General features: G+C 42.2%; 1 protein-coding gene and 1 long non-coding RNA gene across 4 annotated transcripts; one reads left to right on the top strand and one right to left on the bottom strand.

Annotated features, from left to right (window-relative positions):
- Position 1: 1 nt before the first annotated feature.
- On the bottom strand, positions 2–24,884 carry USPL1 (ubiquitin specific peptidase like 1). Of its 3 annotated transcripts, none has more exons than XM_073341129.1 (9): positions 24,797–24,884; positions 17,893–18,059; positions 17,207–17,335; positions 15,501–16,155; positions 8,415–8,501; positions 5,952–6,081; positions 4,917–5,042; positions 4,053–4,213; positions 2–2,054 (listed from the first exon to the last, which is right to left on the bottom strand). In XM_073341129.1, the coding sequence occupies exons 2-9, from the start codon at positions 17,989–17,991 to the stop codon at positions 85–87; spliced, it is 3,357 nt and encodes a 1,118-aa protein (XP_073197230.1). In that variant the 5' UTR covers positions 17,992–18,059; positions 24,797–24,884; the 3' UTR covers positions 2–84. The 3 variants fall into 3 exon arrangements, with proteins under 3 accessions (XP_073197230.1, XP_073197239.1, XP_073197222.1); XM_073341138.1 differs by lacking the exon at positions 24,797–24,884 and adding an exon at positions 24,670–24,788; XM_073341121.1 differs by lacking the exon at positions 24,797–24,884 and having other exon boundaries at positions 17,893–24,788.
- Positions 24,885–25,273: 389 nt separating this feature from the next.
- Positions 25,274–26,799, top strand: LOC140910390 (uncharacterized). The gene is made up of 2 exons (XR_012158562.1): positions 25,274–25,488; positions 25,823–26,799. It is a non-coding gene; the product is annotated as an uncharacterized lncRNA (long non-coding RNA).
- The last annotated feature ends 1,198 nt before the right edge of the window (positions 26,800–27,997 follow it).

Here is a 27,997-nt window from a genome sequence, read left to right as displayed (position 1 = left end):
CTAGTTTGAAAATAATTTAATAGTACTTTGCATGAAAGCTGATATACAAAATTCTCAAATGTTAAAAACAAATATTACAACAATTCAACAAGTTTCAAATAGAGTTTCATCAAAATGAGGTAAATCTATGTCTCCTGCTATTGAGTTCAACACTGTGGAGGAGAACAGGTCTTCAAGGAAATCTTCCTTTGTGGGACTTTCAAAGGAAAGTCTTTTCAAGCAGGATTTGTTCATTAGTGAGTCTGTATGACCTTCATACTTGCTTTCTTTTACAGGACTGTAATAATTATGGTCTTCGCTTGTCACAGTGATGCATGTGGGGTTGGTTCTCACACTATGCACTGGTACTGCAGTATTGCTATCCACCATTTCCAAATATCTACACTCATCTTCATCTTTTGGAAGCTCTGAAGAAGCAACAATCGAAGGAGGAGATAGTAAGTCTGCTAAAAACGCTGCATTACTCTGGCTGCTGCATAGTGACATGTTGGAGTTTGTACTATATACAGATTCACTGTCTGCAACATCAATCTGATACTGTAGTTCATTCAATAAGTTCTGTACTGATTCACTTTCATGATGAGATCCAAATTGTAACAGATCTTCTACATCTCTATTTGGAGAGCTTCCATTACACATCTGAGTCTTTGCCAGCCTATCAAGTGAAGCCAACTTGTTCTTTTTAGCCTTCAGTTTTTTAAGCAGTTTTAAACGAAGCTTGTGAGTTTTGGCATCCGATTCTTTATCCTTCACATCAGATTTGTGATTTCCATTTTCACCATGGCGAGGTTTGGAACTAAAGATGGGGGTGTTGGGTTGAATTACTTCACTCCAGGTGCCCAATGAAATTCCAGACTTATTCAAAGGTGGACCATCAACTACAGGGTTTACTGCAGGGAGACGAGCATGTACAGAAGGACCAGTGATGTTTGTTAACAAAGGAGGAATATTTGCACCTTGACAAACAGCTGATTTAGGCGCCTCCTCAGTTGTTTTGCTTGTACCTTTGGCTTGAAAGCCACCAAAATTAGCTGCCCCCTTAGTAGGGAGGTGCAAGTCAGCAGCTCTTAGTAAAGAAGGATTTTTGTAACTTTTCTTATTATGATGATGAATTGAGGCACTTGAAGGCATAAAGGTATTATGCTTGCTTAAGAACCCCTTTACCCAACTTCCTACAAATCCTCTCTTTTGATCTTTATGCAAAGACTGGGTGGAATTATTTGTAGCAGACAAAGCTGCAGCCTGAGAGTCTGCTACAATTTTGCTTGTGTTTCTGGTGTTAGATGATTTCTGCATAACATTCTCCATTAATGCTAATTTCTTATTCTGCAAGAGTTCTGGATTTAACACGATATTCTCAGTGTTGACTGGGTTAGCCTTGGCCTCTGCCTCTTGAGATTGTGATGGCGCGGACGAGTCACTACAATGGTTTCTGGTGGGAACAGCAGAGGCAATATTTGCTAGGTTCAACTGTTCAAGATGTAAGGAAATACAGGCATTTTCAGGTGGCGTGCACATGTTGGTAGACGTAGTTGGACTACAAACGTCTTCTGTACATGGAGTGTGATCGGAACAAGCTGACTCCTGCTCTTTCAGCAAGCTTGCTTCAGCAATTAGGTGATTTCCCACAGTCTGTCCATTGTCCAGTGGTTTACCTTCAGAATCAACTTGAATTTCTACAAGTGTCAGTGTTATAACATCATCAGCTGCCAAATTTTCTAAGCCAGAAAGCAAGCTATTTTCATCATCATCTCTGGCCACTTTTTGTTGTTCGTTAACAGGAATGCTCACAATCTCCTTTTTGTGAAATACTGTAGTTATTTCGTCTACGGCATTATCACCATCACGATGCAACACTTGAGAAGAACTTGACTGTGCATCATTAAGAGGAAGATTTTCAGATTTTACACTTTGGACCTGATAGCTCATTTTATCTGGCACTTGGGATGCTTTCCTTTCCCAAATGACAATGTGAATCTCTGAAAGAGGAACTTCAAATTTTTCACGTCTTTCACAATATGGACCTTTTATGTCATCGCATTCAAGCCAAGTTTCTGAAAAATAAAAAATGAATAGTTTAGAGGCTCAAAGATACACAATGGCCATTGAAACTCAGATCATTATTCTTTTGAGACCCAAAACCACCCATTTTTAACTCTTTCCCTGACAATGCTACATACACCCTGGTGAATGAAGTGGATTTATTTGTTCCCTCACTTTCCCCAAAGAAAAGTTGGGGGTCTTCCACTTTAACTAGGCCACTTGAAGCAACAGAATTCCTAGTAACATCACCAAGATGGAAAGTAACTCTTTTTCCTTAGCCACACTGATGCTCATGGCCAAGATAGTGATACTGACATACTGTTTGAGAATATATGGACAGACCAGACATATAGACCTCTCTCATTAGAAGAGAATTTGGGGAATTATTTTTCATAAAGATGTGGGGAAGGGGCTTAGGGGAGAAACTGATCATATAGATAATTCCCTCCCAAGCATCCCAACAGTTACAAAAATTTATGTAATGTTTTTAGTAAGGATTCTAAAGCGAGATACCTTAAGCGTGCACGCATTGCATAGTGTGAACAGCAAAAGCTGTGCACAGGCTAGCTAGTTTGAATCCAGCTAGCGTGGATACAGGCAGCACTGGAGACAGTACACCATGAGCTTCAGAGTGGGCTAGCGAGCAGAGTGTGTACTCAGGGGCTATGCCAGGCTTGTGCAGCCTGCACTGAAGCGCACACTGAGCTGCCTTCATGGTCACGGAACCCTATACTAGCTTGGATCTCATTAGGTAGGCGAGCCTGTGGCCAGCTTTTGTTGTGCAGACATACCCTGAATTTATTGGCGGTTAGTGGGATGTTTCTCATCCTCTGCCAGAGTCGCATGAAGAAAAAAAAGAGTTCAATTTAAATGGACAACTTTTCAGCTGACAAGGAGGTTTTGATTAAAATGATCTCTTCTCTCTCCTCCCTCTGTAGAAGCAGGTTTCCAGGAGGACCAAAATAATCAACTATTTTTTCTCTTTGAATTTTGGGAGTTCCTTCTGGGTTGTACTCTATAGTTCAACAAATCAAAACAGCAACTTACTAGTTACTCTTAAAAGAAATGCAAAATTCAGGAGGAAGAAACTGAGCATTGACAGCATTGCGAGTCCCATGGGAACTTGCTTTTCCCACAAAGAGACACATCTGGTATCTGTAACAGGGTAGCTTGCCCCTTAAGGGCTGGAGGGCTAGGGTCAGCCAACCTTCGTTACTGAAAGAGCCACACCTGGGAGAGATCATGTGACTGCCCTATAAAAAGCAGAAGGGGACGCTCAGGAAGCTGTATCAAACTATAGCAAGTGAAAAAGGCTTTGGCATTGAAGATCCTAACACTAGGGAAGTTGAGCAGTCACAGCCAGGAAGCTGAACTCTAGCCAGGTAAAGCCTGGGAGTGGCTGCTGACTGAGGATCTGCCTCTGGGAAGGAGAGCTGTGGACTCCCTACCTAGGAGGGGGGAGAGAGAGAGACAGACACTCAACTGGGATGGGCCTGGAGGACCAGTGTGCACCCAGAGGACTAAATACATTTTACCCCCAGAAGGGAAGTGTTTGGGTTGTGTTTTGAGTTTGAGGAAACAATAAGAGAAATTAAGTCCGGGCACCTGCACAGCAAGCTCGTCACAAGGGGGCATTCAGGAGGCGGCTGACTCTACTACACTACTATGTAATATCCATGTAATCTGAACACCTGAAAGAACTAACAGTGTGCCCAGATTATGTTTCTTGTAATTTTACCAAAGTTTGATGAGAAAATGATCACATCCAATTGACTTTTTCCAATGAAGTTAACAGTAAGTATAGCAGCACATTACTGAGTCAGTCAAATCAGAGTTAAAAAACCCCCAAAGAATGTAAACATATTTGCAAATATTTAATACCTAATTTAGATTATACACAAAAGAAAACCTTTAAATTATCTATTAAGATAGTAAAGTGATTATGATAACCCCAAAATTAGTAACAGAGGCAGCTTTATCTATGATGATAATAAAGTTGTAATAGTTACCATCAGGATTCAAAACCCAGGTTTTGAAGTGTTTTGGATCTTGTTGATACTGAATAACAGCTGTTATTTGGTAGAAATCTCCTTCAAATTGAAACGAATAGTTCTTCAGCTCGTTATGTGGCAAACCTTCTACGAAATGTATCATAAATATTGATGGTACTCTGATAAAGATACAAAACATTTTATTGGAATAAAACAGTGGCTCAAGCTATTAATGAAATCACAAGCAATGCATTTTGAGAATGGTAGTTCGCTCAGTGCATTACTGTTCTACTGCTGTTTATTAATTTAAGATTGCTTTACAAATTATACACAAATATATAATTTGGGCTGGGAGCTCATAGGAACAGGGCACTCCAATTTTAATACATAATAAGCTTTTAGTGAAATAGAGGTGTCATCTTACAGCTTAATTTGCTTTGGAGGGGGAAAAAAAACCTATAAAGAAAATGTTTTGGGACAAAGACAAAATAATAAGAGTTCTGCCAAACCTGGAAGGCTGACAACCACAAGTCAGACGAAAACATTGAACGTTATAAAGTGGTAGTTTTATCATCCCTCAATACCAGATGCTCTGGAAAGACTGATATTCAGTGTTGGGCTTTACAACTTGGCTCAAATGAAAGGTCTGCTTAGTGTGTTAAACTGAACAAAAATATTCCACATATATTAAAGATTTCTAACAACATCTGTGAGAATTTTCAGAATGATTTCAAACCTTGGTAACTGAACATTTAGTGGAAACTTGCTCTTCAGTGTCTCTCAACATGTCATAAAGGTGACAGAACACTGACATTAAGTTCATCATGTGTAGATTTAAACATTAAGATTTTATATTCAAGATCTCAAGTGATTCAAACTTACTTTTCCAAAATCATTTTTCTTCTTTGAGATTTATCATTACAATTATTACATGGAGCAATATGAATAGCATTAAGTGGGTGCCAGTCAGGGATTATATTTGTAAATGTTGTTAGTGTCTTCCTACACCTGGACAGAAGAAAAATAAAATTCGATCAGTTGTCTACCTGAGCTACTGAAAAAAATACTAGCATTTACCAGAAAGAGAGGTCACAAATTAACAGGCTACATGCAGTGTCGACTTACACCTGGCACAATTCCACTGATATCCCTGGCACTGCCAGTGGGATAAATATAAACTCAATTTGCCTCAATCTGCCCATCAATATCAATCAGTAATCCTTTATACAGACTATAATAAAATGGAACAATGTATTTTCTGCGACTCATTTTTTCGCCACTTTGAATGTCAATTTATACCCTAATGAAACATGGCTTTAAAGAAATTCCTGAATATGTTTTTACAGAGTGCATAACCATTCAGGACACTTTGATGTGTTACACTAAATACAACTGCCATTTAGATGACCTTGAGGAACCTCATCACATCTGTCTAACATTTTAAAACACCAAAAGGAGTAGAGGACACTTTCAAATGTTCAATTATATGACTAAGGATCAGATTTACATTTCTGACTTTATGCAATTTAGATGAATTAATTCTATTTAACCGTGAAAGATATACCTATTTATTGGTCATGTCTGGCATGCTATTCATTAGAACAGCAGCAATGTGAGAGATTTACAGCAGTCAACACCAAAAAGTCAGCATTTGAGAACAGAATCACCAGTTATTTCTCTTTTTTACATAGGATACAATTGTGTCAGTAGCTATTATACCATACACCACCTGGAAACCGTTTGCAAATGCTGACCTTTGAAAATGGTGACCAGATAACTTCACTATCACAATTCTTCCTTTCCTACCAAATGTATACACTTTGTGCACAAGGTTGGTTTGAAGAAAAATATTTATTAAGTGAAGACTGAAAGTACAATAATACATGTAAATAAATGTGGCTTAGGTAAAAACCTAACCTGTCTTGGTGGCTGTAGCCACAATGTAAACATTCAAACATCCATGAAAAAGAATGCAGGAAAAGTGTCTCGACTTGGGGATCCTTTTGTAAAAGCAGAGGGAATGCAAATACTGGACTTTCCTTCTTACCTTCAAAGGAAAAAAAAAAAGAGAGAGGGAAGACAGGATTATACCTTAGAATGCTATGTCAATTTGCAAGGCTATAATCTGATCCCCACTGTAAATGAGATATGACTGGAATAACTTCATGGGTACAGCTATGGTTACCAAAAGAATAATACACCCCCTTAAACTAAGGTCTGAAGAAAATGGAGATCAGCTGAATGGAAAAAAATTAGCATCTGCACAAGTCAATTATGCTCTTCACATGCGACATGCAGCCTTAACTCTGAATTTTATTTCTAATATTATGAAAAATAAATGAACACGTGCAATTGTTAACAATTTGCTAATTTAAGCCAAGTTGCTGCGAGCACTTTCCACAGAGGATAGGAGGATGTCAAGCCACACAAAGCCTATAGAATGGGGAGAACTTTGCTGCTCTGCCAGCTTTCTGCTGCAGAGCATCCATCCAGAGTTCGATCATAGAATATCAGGGTTGGAAGGGACCTCAGGAGGTCATCTAGTCCTACCTATAACTGGGGAGTCAGGAAAGAGGATCTAGCAGCCTCTGTGCCGGGGCGGGCAAACTTTTTGGCCTGAAGGCTGCATCAAGTTTTGGAAATTGTATGAAGGGCCAGTTAGGGGAGGCTGTGCCTCCCCGAACAGCCAAGAGTGACCTGGCCCCCGCCTCCCATGCTTCTTGCCCCCCTGATGTCCACCCCCAGGGACTCCTGTCCCATCCAACCCCCTGCCACTGACTATCCCCCGCCAACCCATCCAACCCCCCCTCCTTCCTGACTGCCCCCCGGGACCCCTGCCCCCATTCAACCCCCCGTTCCCTGCTCTGACCACCCCAACCCCTATCCACACCCCCGCCCCTCCCCCTGAATTCCCATGCCCTCTATCCAACCCCCCCTGCTTCCTTACTGTGCTGCCTGGAGCACTGGTGGCTGGCAGCCGGGTCAGGCCGGGCTCTGCAGCTGTGCTGCCCCAGGAGCTCACAGCCCCGCTGCCCAGAGGATTGCGCCACGGCGCAGTGAGCTGAGGCTGCAGGGGAGAGGGGTGGGGAACAGCAGGGAATGGGCCCGGGTCTAGCCTCCCAGGCCAGGAGCTCAGGGGCCGGGCAGGAGGGACCCGCAGGCTGTAGTTTGCCCACCTCTGCTCTATGCACATGCTGTTCTGCTGTAGCTTTGGATCTCATAAAACATACGCTTTCATAAAACCACTGCAGCTTTTTTTTTTTTTTTTGGGGGGTGTGTGTGTAAATTACTTTTACTATGTTTCCATGTCTTATAAAGAGTTCCATGCTCTACCACCAGATCTCCCAGGGACCCTAGGTTAATCAAGTATCTGTTATATTTTAATCTGCTTGTTTAAGTTTGTGCCCGTTTTGTATCACGTCACCTGTATTAGTCATCCTCGCTACACTTCTTCCCCACCCCATTTCTTTTCAGTGGTGGTTTTTTTTCCAGTCAAAAGCTCTAAAATGACCGACTAAAATATTAGAGGAAAAAGATTTCTCTGCTTCTCAGTGTGGTTACTTCGTGCATTTGACAGTACTATGTATAGTCATTTTCAATGCTTTTTTGATAGTCTGCTGCACTTCCTCTCAAGCACTAATGGAATTACCATTCCCAATTAGCGGCAGTCATTGTCATTAAGTATTATTAACCCTACAGCAAGTCCCTGGAGGACATCCCACTTAAGCAGAGTACATAGCAGAATGACAGCCCCTTCCCTCCCCCGCCCCAAATATAAAAGGATTCTTAAGACCTTGAAGCTATACTGTTCTTCTACATATATACATGTATGTATGTTATATACCATTCTCAATTTTTCCCACCGCCTAAAAATTACAATTGTAGGAACTTAAGTGTTTACACAAAGATCTTCCCCACTCCCCAAAGTTGCATAAGTGTTCTGTTCATACAAGAAACAGGTTTTGCTTTTTGCAAATTAAATTTCTGCTGCCCTTTGCACAACCACAAGTGTTTTTCATCTCTGCATGCACTTAGAAAGATTCTTGTGGGCCTGTAGGTACAGGCACTATAGGAAAGAAGGGAACAGAGACAAGATATCAAACAGCTGCTCACTGAGTGATGGAGCATGAAAGATACTAACAATTAACTACATCAGCAAAAAGAAAAGGAGTACTTGTGGCACCTTAGAGACTAACCAATTTATTTGAGCATAAGCCTCCCCAAACAGCCAAAAGTGGCCTGGCCCCCGCCTCCCATGCTTCTTGCTCCCCTGATGTCCCCCCCCAGGAGACAAGTTGTTTGTATTCATTTTCTTATGGAATGCATTTTAAGTACTGACAACAGCAATCTCTGCATTCACAGAACTGGAAAATTACTTACCCATTTCACATTTAAGCTGAGGTTGAAGTTGAGCAAATATCACATTTCTGATTTCATTTAGATGCAACTCAGCTTTTGGAAGAACATCTAAAGAAAAAAGATTCAGCCAGAAAAAAAAAATCAAATCTAATTCATATTATATACCACATACACAAATCAATTCACTGCAAACCAATGCATTTTCTATTAACATTTGTTTACCCACAACATTTGGATGACACTAAATAGTTAAAGTTCTTTTACTTAGGTGATTTGTAAAAGATTACATTAGAAGATGTAAAAGCTATCTAACTACTTAAAGGAATCAAATTTCTACTATGATCTACTCAATGGAATATTTTAAATGAATCTTGTCTAAAGCCTGTGTAAATATGTTTAATTCACGTGTAATCTAAATAGTCAAGCAAAAAACATTGTTAGATTAAGGCTATGTCTACACTAGTACTTTTGTTGGTATAATTTACATTGCTCAGGGTGTGCAAAACACACCCCTCTGAGCAACATAAGTTACACCAGCAAAAGCGGCGGTGTGGACAGCGCTACGTCGACAGGAGATGCTCTCCTGCCAACATAGCTATCACTGCTTGGTGCAGGTGTCTTAATTATGTTGATGAGAGCATACAGTGGCTCCATGAGTGAACACACAGTGGTGCAGCTGCATCAGTACATTTGTGCCGCTGGAAGCTCACTAGCATAGACATGGCCTAAGTGAAGGTTGAGAGTATGTATCTGTAATTTAAGGGTAAAAAAAATATTATAGGGATGTTGTAAATATTCCCAAACCAAGCATTATAATCCTGGAAAATTCAGAGTTAAGGCCACACTTAAAAATCCAGACATTAAAGTGAAAAACATACAGTTAGAGTACCCAAACAAGCTTAGCTCTGCGCTGTAGCGATGCCATGCAATACCATAAAACAATGAAGACATTTTAATGCTCATGGCCTCAGATTAAGTAATGGTTTTCAAATTTATTTTTCTAAACTCAAAACAGATTTTCTTGTAGGGTCTCAAAATTAATTCTGTACTCCAAGTGCTGTAAAATACGAGAAGGGCATGCTATATTTGTCATATAGAACAAATGTTGCTTTAAGTGCAAAACAGAACTTAACTTTGGAGTCAAGACCAGAGCCTCCATAATTAAAGTAAGGACTTCAAACAAACAGTCTTGGAAACTATTTCTTCATTAAAATCTTTATATAGATAAATATATAGCTAAACTGAAATATAGCTAAAATCCTCCCCCATGCTCCAGGCACTTCTGACAGATTTTTAAAAACACTATCAATAAAAAGTAATAGATAGGCTTTGGTGGAAAAGGGAAGCTCAAAGTAAACTGATGGGTTTTGCAGTGTTCCCCGGAAACCAACAGGTTCAAATTATTACAGACATGGGAGCAGGGGGCAGACACTAAATTCAGAGCCCAGGAACCCTTCCAGGGGGCAAGGGGGGAGAGGAAAAGATGTTGGCTGGACATTCCTTCCCTTTTAAACCAAGGGGGCTCCTACTCTAATACTTCCCTGCAAATGCAGTAGTATCTCAAGTAGGCAGGCCCCATGTTATCAGACTTTATAGGTTAACACCACCAACACTTAAGATGTCCACCCAGAAACAAATAAGCAATCAACGTAATCCTGATGATTTCAGTGCAATTAGTGTATGATTTTTATCTCAGTTAAACAGGTGTTAATATAAAATCATTAATTTTGTTTCATTCTTTTAAGCAATTTCTCTCAAAACTACATTTTCCTGGGTCGTCTTTTTGACGAAGTATCAAAAACTGTTGTCCATTTTAAACACAGGGTCTGTGAAAGGGTTGACAGGCTCTTTAAGTTATTTCTGGCCCGATTAGAAATAATCCGAAATTACAATCTTTCTCAGGACCACCTATCAAAAAGCAGATTTTGGCCGGTTACAAATCTGCATTAGTTCCCTGCAGGAACCTCTCTTTCTTTGGTGCAGACTGCCTTTGATCATTCCCCCACTAGCTCATGACTTTTTCCATTAGTTGCTCACCAGGGGTAGGAAAGAAAGTCCCTGCTAATTTACAACTTCTTAAACTGAATCAAGAATTCACAAAATGCTTAAGGCCATATTTCTAGTATTGGCATGATGGGCCAACTGTTCATTTATACTGCGACATAAGCCATGTTAGAATCCAACTTTTCAGAGGCGAAGAGCTAGTACCTGAGCTCAATATGCTAACCAGGAAAAAACAAGACTCAGATTTACATCAATCTTTGTAACCCAGCTTTGCACAGTTCGCTTTCTGCTCTTACTATGATGAAGAAATCCACAAGTGAAATCTTAACACTAAGGGCTTGTCTTCACTTACTAGGGGATCAACACATGGTGATCAATCCACCAGGGGTTGATTTAGCGGGTCTAGTGAAGACCCACTAAATCAACTGCCACTCTCCCGTCAACTCCAGTACTCCACCAGAATGAGAAGCATAAGGTAAGTTGACAGGAGGGTTTCTCCCGTTGACCCAGCATGGTGTAGACACCGCAACAGTCAACTTAAGGTAGCTGGAGTTGCATAACTTAGGTCGGCTTAGCCCCGTAGCGTAGACCTGCTTCAAGGGTATGTCTACACTACAAGTGCTACAGCAGCAGCTTTGCCACTGTAGACACTTACTACAGTGACCACAGGTGCCAACTTTCCAATGTGCCAGGGTTTGACCTGCCCTAGGGCCCAGGCCCCACCCCACCACTTCCCACCCGATTCTGCCTTCTCCCTCGAGTGCTCCATGTCCTCTCCCCCGAGCCTCCCACATGCCAAGAAATAACTGATCGCGGCAGGCAGGAAGCATCGGGAGGGAGGGGGAGATTTGTTAAGGTCTCTGCTGTGCCAAGTTTCAAGAATGCTTACATGTATCATCAGTCATACCATTTTACAATTAAGGCTTTTTAGCGTACAGTATTTTCAGGTATCATTTCCAATATGTTTACAGGCTTTTCACATGCACATTGTACCTTTTTACCAGGATTGACATCAAAATCAAATACATTAACACCAAATTTGTTACAAGTGAATGTTTATAAGTATCTTGGTCACACCATGCCTCTTTTTTCCACTGAATCCCTTGGCTGGCCACGTGTGTTCTCTGTTTTAACAGCTACGGGGCAAATCTTCCCCCTCCCTGGTTAGCCAGGTAGATTGTATCAACCCAGACACTTTTAAATTCTCATCTACCACCAATTTCAAGGCTGGACGCTCATTCTTCCCCTCAGCAGGACTGGGTCCTGCCTTTCTCCTAGAGGGTTGAAAACTGAACCTCCCTGCTTACAGAAATCCTTTGCTGGCTAGGTGTGTTCACCAACTGCAGCCCCTCTGTGCTATGAACATGTACACAGACTCTCCTGCATGCTTGCGGATCCACCACCAGCTTAGAGAGGGGATTTGTTTGGTATCTCGTTAAAACAGTCCAAAGTGTCTAAGGGTGAGAGTTTGCCTGCGGTCCCCTGCATCCTTATGGGTTCAGTTAGAAGGCTGTTCTGCTCTGAAAAACCAGTAACCCAATCTTTCCTCAGACCCTGAGTTACAGACTGCTTAACTCAAAGAATCAGCATGGAGAACATGCTGGCCAAGCCCAGCCACTTGGCCACAGGGCTGTTAAATTTCTCTAACAATTTTTCCCATCTGAAACCTTCTCTAGGCTATCCACACTGGATCTTTCTAAAGCAAGGTCAGTGGATTTATATACACCTCAGAAAAACTCTGGCAGTAAGGAACTGAAACAAGTCTCCCAAACTGTTGCTTTCCATATACAGTGATTCACCATGGGTTAACTCAGTCAAATCACTTCCACATCCATCAGTTACAGAAAACTGCTTGCAAAGATTTTTCTCTTCAGGAATCTTTCTAAGCAATAATCCATCTTTTTTCTGCTTTACAAAAGCATTGCTCTGTGGAGCCACAACAAACTCCTTCTGAGTTTTGCTTACACGCAGAATCAACTCGGGCACATTACAGGATTGTCACATAACCCCCTTTCAGGCAAGTTGCTAAACTTCATAGTTAAAGGGTTGGAGGCACTCTTTCCCTCTGCAGCTTTCCTCACTAGAAATATGCAGGTTACCACACACAAGCTTAGACACACTTCCTTTTCGGGTTTCAGTTAAGTCCAGAACCACCTCTGGGACAACTGAAATATCCTCCATCATAGGCTGAGAGGCTCCTTCTGTCTGCTCCTGAAATGAAGGACTGGAGGTACATTCGCCTTCATTAGGTACACTATTTGCAATATCACTATTCTCCACACTGATAACAGGTAAGGTATAGGGATACTCATGTTCCACTAACCTTGCCTTCCCAAACTGCTGATTAGACAAAGCCAGCAGCTTAAAAGGCTGCCCTATGCTCATCTAAACTTTGCCTTCCTCTCCCTTATCTCAGCACCCATGGCTGTTTCCAGATAACTACTGGGAGAGTGGGGCGGCTTCCTTAACAGGCTGGTTGCCTCTCCCAATGGACAGAAAATTGGAAACAGTTTCTCCCTTAACAGATAAGCTGCTGTTTTCCACAAGCAGTGGCTCAGCATACTCAGCTACTTTGAGCTAAACACTTCCACTTGGTTCAGTTGCCAGCAATCCATCAACCACCAAAAATCTACCCTTACCTTCCTCAGTCAGGACTTCAAACTGATCATCAACATTAATCTGCTCTAAAGATATGTTTTCCTGAGCTTCTTTCAGCTCTTCATCTAATCCCAAAACTCTCTTCTGAGATAGACATATTCAGAAATTTCTTCACCATGTAAACTGCTTTTCTGACTGGACAAACCGCTATTTTTCAATCTCAAGGCTAGATACACTCTTCCTTGTTATAGCATACCTAGTTAATACAACCGCTTAGCATCATATACCAGCCCCCTCACAAATCTCCGTTAGTTACAGATGATCAGTGGATTTACCTTCATACTTTTCCTAAACTGGGATAGGACATTACCCTGATTAAACAGTTACCACATTATTAAATATACCAACATCATTAGAAACTGGACTTTCAGAATGACACAGTTTCTGCTGTTCTTTTTCACTTCAATTTGGAGTTTAAGTCTGGCAAATTCAGTCTCCGCTTGCAGCAGCTCCATTCACCTCCCGTGAGATTCTCTCTTCAGCTTGCCTGGCTCTCTCCTCAGCTTCTTCCAGCGGGGCCAAGGCTTGCTTCTCTTGTGCCCAAAGTTCCACCATTTCTCTCTCATGCTGAAGATGCTGGCTCTCAGGGTTCACAGTTTTGATTGTGGATCACTCATTGTGATTAACTTTAACCTTTAACACTGAGTTTTAAATTTCAAATTTGGAATAGTGTGGGGTTGTGATCCAAAACCCAAATGATTTGGTTCTGTGGATCCTGGCCAGACCATGCCAATGTGACCTGATGGTGCCTGGGGGCAGCCCGCATTGGAAATGCCAAAGGTCAGCGCAGGCTGCAAAAGGGAGAGTGGACACTCAAGACTAATGGGTAACACTGAAGTTAAACTCCCCCACTAGTCACAAACTGCGCTTCTGATCAGCCACACCGGTTACCAAGAAGCAGGAAAAGAAATCATACAGCACACTTCTTGCATTCCAGTTCTCTGGCTCCCAAATCAGCACCTTGGTCCAGTATACTGAGAAGTTATTTTAAACTCTGCTCACATATACAAAAATGTTCTTCTGACCCCAAAGGGTCAGCCACATTGCTAGGTCAGTATAGGTTTGGATCTTACCCAAAATACCATGTTGCCAGCCAATCCTTTAGTGTCTAAAAGTAAAACGATTATAAAGAAAAAAGAAATAAAAAGAAAGATGTTAAATGCTAAAGCAGTCTCATACATACAAAGACTTCAAAGTCCATATATCATGTTCCTAGCAGTATTGGTGAGTTTGCTAGCTTGAAAGTCCCTCTGGACTACATCCACAGCTTGGATTGGTCATTCAGTCCTTTGTTCAGTGCTTCAATTTGTAGCAAAGTTTCTCCATAGGTAAGAAGTAGGATTGAAGACATTAGATTGGAGAAGATGCAGCTGCCTTTTATAGTCTTCTGCCATGGGGCTTGAGCTTCGTTTCAAACACAAGTTGCCCAGCACATGGCTTGGAAGCCTTTTCTGTCCATAGGCATGCCCATGCATGCCTTGCTAAGTCATGGAGGTCTTTCCCTTGCCTTCTCTCAAATGGGTCAATTGTGTAGCTGATGGTCCTTAATGGACAATCAGGCAGGATAGGCAGTGCTGATGCCAAACTGTCTGGGGGTGTCACCCAGAAGCACAGCACAAGTTTAAAATATATACATATATCTATAGCTCACAATACAAAGGTGATACAAACTTTAACAAGATCATCGTATCTGGCAAATTATAACATTTTTGCAGATATCTTACATGGCATATCTGGCATAACTCATGGCAATTTTACATTTGTATTCATAATATCCTAAAGTGTCCCCCAGATTCCATACAGCATCACAGCTAGGTTTATTGAAGAATTCCTCCATCGACCTAGCTGCATTGACTGAGTGAGTGAGGAGACAGATCAACTTAACTAAATCACACAGGCCATGAAATTATTCACAGCCCTGAGCGATGTAGCTAAGGCCTTGTCTACACTGCCACTTTACAGCACTGAAACTTTCTCGCTCAAGGGTGTGAAACACACACCCCTGAGGGTTGCAATTTTTAGTGGCAGTGTAGACAGTGCACCAGCGCTGGTAGCTACTCCCCTCGTGGGGTGGTTTTTTTCCCCCCACAGAGCTAGGAGACTGTGGCAGCGCTTTAATGTTGGTAGTGAAGACATACCCTAAGATGACCTAGCTTTGAAATGCAGACCTGCCCTCAAATATCTGCTTTTAGAGAGGGTGCATATTCACCCTTACATAATGTGCAGAGATGCCTTTGCATAGTTTCGCTAGTTACCGAGGACCTGCTGGGAAAATTACATCTTTATCTTGAGTTCCATAACAACAAATTGCAGCTACCCCTTGGCAACCTTGAAATAGAAGGGAATGAAAACTTCTGCATACACACAAATTCCTCTGTAGACTTGTATCAATATTCCTTTACATTCAAAGGATTTTGAAATGAAAAGACAGACAAAATTACTCACCTTTTAGCTTATTTGTTTGGCAGGCATTCAAGAGTGCAGTCGCTTGGTTATATTTTGTAAACAGCCTCTGGATTACAGATTCTTCAGTGCACGCTTTGGTCACAGCAATCCTTAAAGTTTTTAAGTGTACCAATGCTGACAGAATACAATCTAACCAACACAGAGCATAGACGTTCCTCCACTGAAGACACAAATGCCCCATGAACAATGAAGGTTTGCTGTCTCCATGCAAGATTTCAGATTTTATTGAACAAAGTTCAGAATCTGGCAAAAGTTGTGTTTTGGAATTAGAGTCAGGACTTTCTTGTGCACCACAAACAGTGATAACAGTTGCCACATCCACATTATGCTCCAGAGACTCAGCCGTCCTATTAGGTTTCTGCTGATCATCCTGTGATAAATCAGGTAGGCATGGCTGGGTCATACATAAATTATATCCATTATACTTGAGAACAAGATCAGTATTTAAAGTGTGCTCAGCATCTATCAAATTGTTGTTAGTCCTAGCTTGTTTTGAACATGATTCAATGGGGGAAGCTGTAGGACTGATTTCAAAAATCTTCCTTTTTCTCTGAGTACACTGAGTTTGATGATTTTCTGAATCAGCAGGAATTATTATGCTGTTTAAGGGTTTATAGCCCAGAGGGTAGATGCACTGAAGGGAGGAAAGAAGATTACAGTGATATTTATAAAGCATTTTTGGGTGAAAAAATGTAGAAATTAATACAAACAATGCAGTTCAAATGAACACAAAACATTTGTACATTGACATGTTATCATAGAAATCAACATATGCATGAGGACTGGAAGTGCATTCTGATAGTTCTCTTATAAAGTGATTGCGTACTAACAGAAGTTACCTTGATTAATGTCAATAACCAATATAATACTCTCTCTATATTCCTAGTTCTCTTCATTTCACCTTCTTCCCCACAGACCTCATAATATTTCCAGGAAAGGATCCCATCTCCTATATTGTAAGGAGAAGAACTCTATTCCTACAGACCTTCAGAAGCTGGAAAATGACTCGAGCTCTTTGCTCTTCCAGTCCCATCTTACAACTATTTAAAAAGAAAGCCTGAATTTACAACTTTAACGAGAAATTATATTTGAGGGTACATTCAATTAACTTATGGGTAACAATCCTCACAAGACCCACTGTAGCTTGTAAAGAAACAAGAACAACCCCCACACCAACAACTCCAACCATACCCAACTATTAAAAAAAAAAGGAAATTCAACTAAACTTAAAAAGAAACAAAAATACTTGGAAGTGTGGATATCTACACTTGTTACCAAATTATTTGCAATTCACCCCCTGCAGATATAAGCCTCCCATCTTCCCTCCTTTGTGTTGGAATACTGGAAATGTGGAACACAAAACAATAGCTTTTGTAATTTGTTTCATACATATGTATTTAGTACTAAATAGGATGCCTTGTCTCACAAACTACCCTTTGTTCTTTTCATGTAATTCCTGTAGTTTCAAGAATTGTGCCTAGACAGTTAGTACATAAAGACATGCTAGCTCTGTCTAATCACATGTGGATAACTGTCTAGCATATGAACTCATAGGGGCCTGATTCTGAGTTGTGTTGGGCTGTGGGCACCATTGAAAGCTATCAAATGCTCAGATTTAGAGGATGGGGTTGCTAAAAGATAAAGGTCTATATGCAGTCCAACAACATAGAAAAAGGATATAATACCTGTGAATTTTCACAAAGGAAAATAGACTCTTGAAAACTAATGCGGTAAGTCCGTAAAGCTTGTATCTGGCCCTTCTCTTTGCAGGCTGGGCAGCAGTCATCTGACGTTACTACAGCAGAATTACAGTTCTAAAAAATAAAGTGCATACAATGATACGCTGTTCCTAAACAGTAAGGTATAAATGACAGCACTGAAAAACAATTGTATTTTTTCATAATGCAGGAGCTATGTAATTCAAAAGTTAAACTTGACACTTTAGGATTTGATCATAGCAAATAAAATATACATAGGAAATGGAGAGTTCTAAATTAATTTGTCCCCAGCTATCATTTTAAATAAGATTTTTCATAAGCTTTTTACACCAAATACCTTATGTATTGAAATGGTATTCATTTTATTTGCACTGAACAAAGTTATTCATGGCCAGTGAATATAAACTCTGAACTCTCAAAGACAAATCACAGATTTTCAAAGGACTAGATCAAATGCTTTTGAAAAGAATGCCAGTAAACAAATTCAAAGAGAAATGTATTTAAAACAGAACAATCTTTCGCCATTGCTATAAGATTTCCGTGGAAAAATAATTTATAAAAAGTTATTTTTGTAAAATTAAGACCAATTTAAAATCTCTCAAAAATAGAGAAAAAATGAACTTTGCACACATGAAAAATAAGTTTCAACTGACTTTTCCCAAATACCCCACCATGTGGAGTGCAGATATCCCTATACCAGTCCCTTGTCCAATCACTTGCAAACCATTTCCAGTCTTCTGGGAATCCATCATTCTGTGCCACAGGCTAATTTATGTCACTTGTAACATTGTCAAGACCACTAAGGATTTTTCAAAGAACTCTGAAAAATAAGAAGCGAATACAAACAGTTAAATGAAAATTGTATTAATTTTGATTTAAAATCTGAATTAAGATTAAAGCATATTTTATATTTTCTTTGAGAAATCATGGTGCTTTTCCTTTTTAAGATGAACAGTTATGGGTTTATAACTGAAACTGGAAAATAAAACAGCACCTAAATGTGATATTCATATTAACTGCAAAATAGATGAATAATTTTAGGCCCTGTCTTGCACATTTCTCCATGTGGCTAACCCTGGGACCCATGCAGTGCCCTACTTACTTCAAAAGTGCAGTGCTCTGCCCAAAGATAAGGGTCTGCCTGGGGAGAGCAATTTGCAGGATCAGGTCCTAAGTGGGAAAGGACTATGCTAAATGTGCAGACTGACATCAGAATTAGCAGATGTAAAGAATTCACATTGTTGTTGCTCACCAAGCGAGGAGCATCAAAGATCTGCTATGGGCTTTCCAAATGCTAAATTTAATTTGGGTTCATAATAAACTATAAGAAGTTGTTCCTCCAAATGTGACTGTTTGCCTCCTAACTGCAGAAAGCAACTCTGAATGTTGCCAAAATCTGGATTTTTCTGACATAGTAATTCAACAACACTGCTACAATAATAATACTATCTCACATCTTACAACAGGGAGTAAGATTTTACTATTGATACAGCACCTTTCATCTCAAATAACTTCACAAGCGTAGGGCCAAATTTTGCCTTTTTGATACATGTAGGCAATCTCCCACATAAGAACTTTCTGTGGGCAGAGTTCAGTATAAGCCATATACACACACATCAGAAAGCATAATTTAGCTCTTACGCTGACATATTTATGCAGAAATCACTTCAATCCAACAGTGAAATTCAGCCATGTCTATGATGAAAGGTAGCAGACCACAGCAATTTAGACAACAAGGGCCCAGTACTGTACCCACAAAAGTTAACTGAAAATTCCCTGAGTTCAGTAGGTGCAGGACTAGACCAAATGTAAACAAAATATCATGTCCCTTTAAACTTTCCCTAAAAGTTCAGGTAGGTGAAATAACTACCTACATTGGATTTTGTCCAGGTCAAGGAGGTTAACACCCTCTCTCATTCCAGAGCTATTTTTATTCTTCAATGTCACATCTGAAACATGACATTCCAACAGCACAGTGCCCCCCACAGCTACCACGCTGGGGCACTCATTATTTCTGAGTCAGAGGAAAAGGTGCTATCTACTAAATCACCAACTCCACTTCCTGCAGCACCTAAGGGTTCTTTGGAGTTTCATCCAAATACCAATCCAGACCAAAAATCATTTAGCTTGTGAGGTGAGAGCTGTTAGGACTATCACTTAGAAAGTACAACTACAGGCCATAAAAGCATTTATTCTCTATTTCAACTCCATAACAGCAGTTCTGAAGAACACAAGCATCGGTTATATGAAATTGAAGCATATACATGTTGTGGAGAACGTTGGGCTCAAAAATGAACTATGATCAGAAAAGTATAAGAAATAACACATTGCTGGACTCACTCAAGGTAATATCTTAATGAATTAAGAAGAGGGCAGCTCTGCTGGACTACATAGCAAGCCCAGCTCTCCAACTCTCCATCCAGTGGCATAATATTACCAAGGTACATGCTTTCATGGATTTATCATTGTTACATACAGGGAAAAAAAGTCACATGTCAGTAATTTTCAACTGTTTACCTCCCAAGATCAATATTAAAGCCTGGAAAAATGTTAACCAGAGCATGTATACCAATAAAAGCTTCCTGACTGGCTCAGAGATCTATAATTTAGTCACGCTCCCCGACTGATAGCATTATCTTTCTAGAACTTCATCTTAAAAAAAACCTCTAAACCCTGTAATTCTTAAGAAATTCTTGACCAGACTTGCAGACATCTAGATATTTCTGATTAATAATTAAAAAAAATACATAATATTACCTATTTTGTTTTCATCAATATTTACCTCTTAGCTTAAAAAATGTTGACGTCTACCTCAGTGGAAGTCCTTATCTAATCAGTGTTCCACTTTTCTCAAAAAGAAACTTCAGGTTCAAAAGCTTCTTGTGTACCTCCTCATCCAGTACCACCACCCCCTTTTTAAAAAACCCCCAAAATACTGAAATGCTATTTTGTAATGTACATCACTCAGGCAAATCACAACAACCCATCTACAGCAATGATGCACTAAAATGTGTGTGCCCATGCTATTTATTATACATTTAAGAGTGATCACAATATATTTTAACTATAAATATCTTTTTAGGATGGGGCAGGCAGAACTAACAGAGTGGGATCTGCAATTCTTCCCCCCCCTTCAAAGCATGCAAAACCAAATAAAACAGTAACATCAGCTGAGCTGCCCACGCATTTAAATCTGTGCAGTGATGTTGGAGTGGCCTCCTCATAAGACATTGGCAATTCCATGTGAGAGGCTGGTGTACTGGATAAAAATTGGCAGCTGCTGACATGACACACAGTGGAAAACACTACTTAGAAACGGTTATACTTCAATGTTGTAAACTGTGTTGTCCCAGTCTCACAATCACCTCAATATCACAAAAACAGAACTAGAGGGCACCTACATGATGTATTTTCAGACTCATGAGGCCTCATTTTTAATCCCCTGTTCTCTTTTCTTTCCTGGTCAGCACTGGCACACACCACTTGCCAAACATGGTACTTGAGCTAAACCTAGCTTTTTCTACACTGATATAAGCAGACCCTGCATTAAAAAAAAAAAAAACCCACACACACACCACAAGAAGACTAACACACTTTAAAGACTTTTTTTAAAAAACAAATTATTAAGTCATAGTTTATGTCTCAATATATATCAAATATATCTGCAAATAGTAACAACCATTGTAAGCTGAAAATTTTTTTTACAAATATGCTGTTTGCATTTTAAAACTATTACCTCAGTTTCTTTGCAGAATAAACTCCTCTTGCTTCTAAAACAATGTAGGATACTGAAGCTTAGTCTATACTACAGAGTTAGGCTGACCTAAGGCAGCTTATGTCAACCTAATAAGGTCAGTGTCTACACTACAATGCTGCTTCCACAGAAGTAACCCATTACGCCATAATAACTCCACCTCCATGAGAGGCGTAGTGCTTAAGTTGATGTTGTTAGGGTGATGCAATGTCTGTGTAGACAATGCATTACTTACATCAGCCGTTGGCGGTCAGTCCCAAGGGGCTGACAGCTGGAGCCCTCCCTCCCCCACAGCTGACTGATGGGAGCAGGGGGAGGAGAACAGCCTGAGCCCTATCACCACCCAAGCTCTCCTCCGCACCAATCCCTCACCAGGAGGTGTCAGTCTTGGGATTTCCGCCCCCCCCCAGGCAATCTCTTGACTGGGAGGTGGCAGCAGGGCTCCTGGTGTCAACCCCAGCAGGGGGAGTTCTCCCCCCAGCAATGATAACCTGAAGCCCCACTGCCTCCTCCCACTGACAGACTGGGCAGGAGGAGAGCCCAATCATGGCCACCATCTGGGCTCTTTCTTCTCTACCTCCCCTGACCCAATCCCTCACTGGGAGGCAGCAGCAGGGCTCCTGGCTGGAGCTCAATTTCACAGCAGGGAGCCTACCAGCTGTGAAAGGGACATTCTTCTCAGTTTCATGGCTGCTATTATTTCACATTTTGGTTCTGGCTGTCAGTCCCGGAGACGGAGGAGCACGCTCCAGCTGTCAACCCCACATGGATCTAACAGCTCGGGATGTCAGCCCTATGGTGAAGGGAGCCAGAGCCCAAGTGTGTAACAACAGCAGCCGTGAAACTGACAAAAATGTCAATTTCACTGCTGGTAGGCTCCCTGCTGTGAAACTGAGCCTAGGGCTGGCTCAGTTTCAGCTGTCTGCATGGGGGCAGCTCACAGCTGTGAGCCCCATGCCTACAGCTGAGGTTGTCAGCCCCAGGGCTGCCTGGCTCCAGCTGTGTGTCCCACAATGCCCCACTTCAATCAGAGGAAGCACTCCTGGTGAGGACCTGCACCACCAACAGAAGGAACAAGTGTGGACATAAACCATCACTTTAATTACCGCAGTGGCTGTATGTCGACTCAAGTTGACTTAATTTTGTAGTGTTGACAAGTCCTTAGTTGGAATGTTTCAGCCCCAGATCTACAAATTAAGAGTCCCTTGCAGGCAAAGTACAATTCCTCGGTTAAGAATCTCCATCAAAGATCCCAATGACCAGTTCATCGAATATCTGTGACATTCTCCTCTCTGCCGTCTCAAGGTTAAAAGAATACCAAGAATAAATTTCCTGCAAATGATCTTGTTATTCTTCCTGCCCCCACCCCCACTTTATTTTTAAAAGTAATCTCTATCAGAAGGTATTGGTGAAAGGAGAGGGTACAGAAACTACAATTAAAGCCCCAATGGAAAAACTGCAACACTTACGCTGACCGTATTAGTAGTTATATATTCATTTTTTTTCCAAAAGGAAACCGGATAATTCAATTTTTTTTCCTTTTGCTTGGAACACAAGAAGTCAGACATCAACTAACATTGTTTATTCTAATCACAATATATTTTAAAACATGGCAACTTCAGGAACATAACCACAATCTACTTTAAGCACAAAATGAATGACACTGTTATTGCATAAGGTATAACACAGGACCTGTCCTATCCTGTCTACACTACAGTTCAAACAGCCTCCCAGAATCAAGATTCCTTCTCGGAAAAGACAAACTCAGACCTTGATCCTGCAAGATATATTGTAGATTCACACAGATTTGGGGGTTGGGGGAACTGTAATGAACTGCAGTATAAACTGGTTCACAACACCATGCAATAGTCTAAGGGCTTGTCTACACTAGCAAGTTTTGTCACCAAAAACTCTCTTTTGGCGATAAAACAGCAAGAGTGTACACACTTCTGTCGCAAAAAACGCCCAGTTTTGGCAACAAAAAACTTCCACCCCTACGAGAGACTTTTGTATTTTCTCCTCCCTTGTCAACAAAAAGCCAGTGTAGACACTGCTGATTGTTTTGTGGACAGAACTGGCTTCCACAATACCTGCCCTGATCACTCTGCTCAGTGTTTTGATCTCTGCTGCCCTCCCCTTTCAAAGCTCCAGGAACTATCTGTGTGCTGCTCCATTTGGGGAACATACAAAGAGCAAATCATCGGCACGCTCCTGTTCTGCCCTGCGCTAGGAACACAGCAGCAGGCAGACGGCTGCTGAAAGGGGAGGAGGACAGACTGCTGTGCTGCTTTGCCCTTCCTCAGCACGGAGAGCTCATAGAGCTCGTCATGATGCTGCTCTCGGCAGCTGAGGGGGCTGTGGCAGAACTCGGAGAGAATCCCAAGATACGCAGCGGTCAGCTCTTCCTTCACACAACACTCCTCTGTGGGATACATACCCACAGTGCATTGCTCACCCTGTTGATGATGGTGTCCCCAATGTGGACATGAACGGTCAACAGAGGGAGCAAGCGTGAACACCCTTTGGTGATTTTTGTTTTGTCGACTTTTGGGTGATGACATAAGTTTTGTCAACAAAATTTGGTAGCGTAGACAAGCTTTAAGTGTGCCCAGAAGCTCCACCTACACTGCTAAATTGCTTGTAAGCATGGGAAATTATGGGACTGCTAGGACAAGCAGGGATTAAGCATTTTATTGCCATGTCATCTAGACCTGGTCCAAGTAGGATTAGTTCACAGTGGTAAAAACAGCCCAGTTTATACTAGTGTACTCAACTGCAGCTGGAGCGACCAAAGGTGGGTGATTTTGGAAAAAGGTTTAGTGCAGGCATTCCCATATTTTATTACCCCAATCCATGAGGTTAAGAAAGAGCATCTGGACATAATTCTAGCTAGTGAGGTATCTAATACGTTTTATGGCAAAACTGTCACGGTCAAGGTATTCTAGACTCTACCCCATCTGCAACAGCCAGTGAGAGGGTGTTAGGCTGTGTCCGCACTGCAAGCACTACAGCACCACCACTATAGCACAGATACTTGTACAGCAACAGAAGGGGTTATTCTGTTGCTGCTGTAAATCCACCCCCTTGAGAGACAGTAGTTAGATTGATGGAAAAATTCTTTTATTAACACAGTGGCGTCTATACTGTGGCTGAGGTCAGCTTAACTCTCTCAGGGGATGTGAATTTTTCACACCCTTGAGCAACATAGCTCGGTTGGCCTAGATTCTAAGTGCAGACCAGTCCTTAGAAACGGATTCAGATGGGATTATGTTGAACAAATTCCCTGACTTGACTTCTAGCCCAGTATAGACTTGTCCAGAGACCAGGGAAGGATTCTAGGAGAGACACAGAATGCTGTACACTGATGGGAACATAACGGAGCCTTTACACATTGATGATGGGAACTGTAGTAGCACCAGGATTAAAACACTGACACAGTTCAGCTGACACAATTTGAACAGTAAAAGCAAGGCCTTGAATAGGACATGGCGATTGACAGGAAATATGCAGTCGGCATTTGAAATTACACAGAAGTAAGTAGTCATATTTCAGCGCCACTCTATACAGCACTAGTCTCCTGGAGCTAGGCGTGCTAAGGAGCCGAAAGGAGTTTATCCTCGCACCAGGCTGCGACCCAAGGCAGAGTTCCCACGCGTTCCGGCCGGGGCAGCTTTACCGGATGAGGCGCGCTAGACACGGTCGGTATTTGGAGCAGGTCCCAACCTAGCAGCTGATCTCCCCGCGGGCTCCCCACCACAGGGGGCTGTGCAAGGCGGGTAGGCCCGGCAGCAGCTCCACCTCACCTGCTCACGCCTGCACAGCGGGTCCCGGCTTCTCCCCTTCAGCGGGCGCGGCCCGCCCCGCACTCCGCGTCGCCGCGGGCGCCCATGGTGTCTGCAACCAAAGACAAACGCCGCCCTGAGCCGAGACAGGCCGCCGGGCCGCGCACCAGCACCCGGCGCACGTGGGCCCGGGCCCTGCAGGCTCGCGGGACCCAAGCGGCCCCTTACGTACCGGCCGCTGCAGCGCGAGGCCCCGGCGCCCGCTGCAACGTCCCACTCGCGTCCCCGGCCCTGGCCGGCCCATGCGCCTGCCCAGCTTCCGGCGCGTCAGTTCCGCCCGCCGCCGGCACGTGACAAGCGGCAGCCCCTGGCGCGAGCGGTCAAGGTCAGGCGCAGTTAAGCCGGGGGATTGCGCGGGGCACGGTCACGTGCAGCTCCGAGGGCGTGACGTCGCAAACCCCGCCCCTCCACGGGCAGCGGCGGCCCCCCCCTCCCCCTGCCGCGGCAGGGAAGGGAGTGGAGGTTCCCTGGTCCTCCTCCTCCGGGAGAGCCCCCCCGCCCCTCCCGGGGAGCGGCCGAGACAGGGACCGACACCCCCCCACGGGGGACAGATCCTGCTGCCGGGCCGGTCCCGACACGAGGAGACTCCCCTCCCCCCCCCCCCGCCCCGGGGATGCAGCCTCCCTCCCCCCCACCCGGTCAGCTCAGGTCGGGTCAGTAGGACGGATGGACAGAGGCTGGGAAGCTCTGGTCTCTGCGGGGGCCAGGGGGGAATACATCAGCATTTGCCCCGGGGACCGTGGGTTTAACCCCCGACCCACTGAACACCTGCGTGGGACAGCCCCCGGGACAGGGACAGCTTCCCTCTTGGTTTAATACCTTGTATTCTTTGTCGTTCCTTCCCAGTACGGATTTAGTGGCCGGTGACAGGCTGCTTCTGCCAGTCCTCCGTCTCCCAGGCTTCTGCAGTTTTCCTTCATCTCGGTTTAACTGAAAGTGTGCATCCTAGCAGATATTTTAAGGCAATCTCTCTCTCTCACACTTCAGATTTTGGAGACTGCAAGAGGAAATGCTGCTCAGTCTCAATCTGGCCTCTGGCATTGGTGTTTGGAGGGGTTTGGAGAGCTGTCCCAGAGCCCGTTGCCAATTGTGCCCACATATCTATTCAGAGGACACCATCACAGGGCCTAATAACATCAGCCACACTATCAGAGGCTCGTTCACCTGCACATCCACCAATGTGATCTATGCCATCATGTGCCAGCAATGCCCCTCTGCCATGTACATTGGTCAGACTGGACAGTCTCTACGTAAAAGAATAAATGGACACAAATCAGATGTCAAGAATTATAACATTCATAAACCAGTCGGAGAACACTTCAATCTCTCTGGTCACGCAATCACAGACATGAAGGTCGCTATCTTAAAACAAAAAAACTTCAAATCCAGACTCCAGCGAGAAACTGCTGAATTGGAATTCATTTGCAAATTGGATACTATTAATTTAGGCTTAAATAGAGACTGGGAGTGGCTAAGTCATTATGCAAGGTAGCCTGTTTCCTCTTGTTTTTTCCTACCCCCCCCCCCCAGATGTTCTGGTTTAACTTGGATTTAAACTTGAAGAGTGGTCAGTTTGGATGAGCTATTACCAGTAGGAGAGTGAGTTTGTGTGTGTATGGGGGTGGGGGGGATGTGAGAAAACCTGGATTTGTGCAGGAAATAGCCCAACTTGATTGTCATGCACATTGTGTAAAGAGTTATCACTTTGGATGGGCTATCACCAGCAGGAGAGTGAATTTGTGTGGGGGGGTGCAGGGTGAGAAAACCTGGATTTGTGCTGGAAATGGCCCACCTGATGATCACTTTAGATAAGCTATTACCAGCAGGACAGTGGGGTGGGAGTAGGTATTGTTTCATATTCTCTGTGTATATATAAAGCCTGCTGCAGTTTCCATGATATGCATCTGAGGAAGTGAGCTGTAGCTCACGAAAGCTTATGCTCTAATAAATTGGTTAGTCTCTAAGGTGCCACAAGTACTCCTTTTCTTTTTGCGAATACAGACTAACACGGCTGTTACTCTGAAACCTGTCACTGTGCACAGAATTTTTTCTCTCAGTTTGTGGTGAGATAATTTACTACTGTGATTATTCTGGGTGTGGATTTATAGGTTGTGGGGTTTTTTTTTTAAAAAAAAAGTTTGTATTTGTTCTTCTCAGTAACTCGCATATTAGTGTTTTAAAGTTTGGGCTGGTGTCCTAGTCTGTGTTCTGTTTCAAAGGAGGTTGTATGCTTCGTTTGTCAGAAGGGTAGTGTTGAGACTTGGTAGTAATGTTATATAGCATTAGCTTTTTATTTGGATTTGATTTTTGAGCTTTAGTACTTTTTGGTGGAGGGATGGACAATATGTTGGCACCAGAGCTCAATGCATGTTCCTGTAAATAGATTAAGAGAGGGAAATGACTCAGTTCTGCTCTGAAGCTATTTATGTTGGTGTTTCAGTGTACATAGAGGACTTGTTTGCAGAGCTTTAGATACAGGGTTTGTATCTGTGTTTTGTTTCAGTTGGTGTAGTTGAAGTTCAGCCCCATATGTAGAATGATTTGAATAACTTTGTTGAATAGTTTTGCTGTTATTTATGTAGTGCTATTACATTATTTTAATGCTTCTTTAGCCTATATGGGATGCTGCCTTGTAACTTTATTGTGAGGGTTAGATATGTACAGTTTAAGGTATATTCAGTTTCTTTATCGCTGTAATAAAAAATTCAGTTATGGTCATGGTTTGAGCTTTTAATCTTTTCCAGAGTGACCAATGGAGCCCATTTTTTTTTGTTTTGTTTTTGCTTTGTTTCTAGCAAGTGTAAACTCTTTTTTTCAGGGACTTTCTGAGTGAGAAGTCATACAATAGACATTATGTGCCATCTTCCTAGGACATAACATAGATAGGCATTTTTTTCAGTTATTGTGGCTTTGTTTAAGAAATGCTTTAGTAGAGGCCTTTCGTAGGTCATTGATATTTATAATGACAAAAAGTAGGATTAAGATTGCATCCTTTTTTAGCCTTCTTTCTTGTCTGAAAGCCTGTTTGCAGGTTGTTGTTGTTTTAATTTACGTTTTGTAGATTGGTACATGGATTTGGTTATCATATCTTTTCCAATCATTTCAATTTTGTAACCATTTACAGCTCATGGCTGGGTACTATTTTAAAGTCGACAAAGCAGG

The sequence above is a fragment of the Lepidochelys kempii genome, chromosome 1 (genome assembly GCF_965140265.1).
Source record: "Lepidochelys kempii isolate rLepKem1 chromosome 1, rLepKem1.hap2, whole genome shotgun sequence".
NCBI classification, from domain to species: domain Eukaryota; kingdom Metazoa; phylum Chordata; order Testudines; family Cheloniidae; genus Lepidochelys; species Lepidochelys kempii.
The sequence above is the reverse complement of the archived record's forward strand: the minus strand, read 5'-3'. Positions and strand labels throughout refer to the sequence as shown.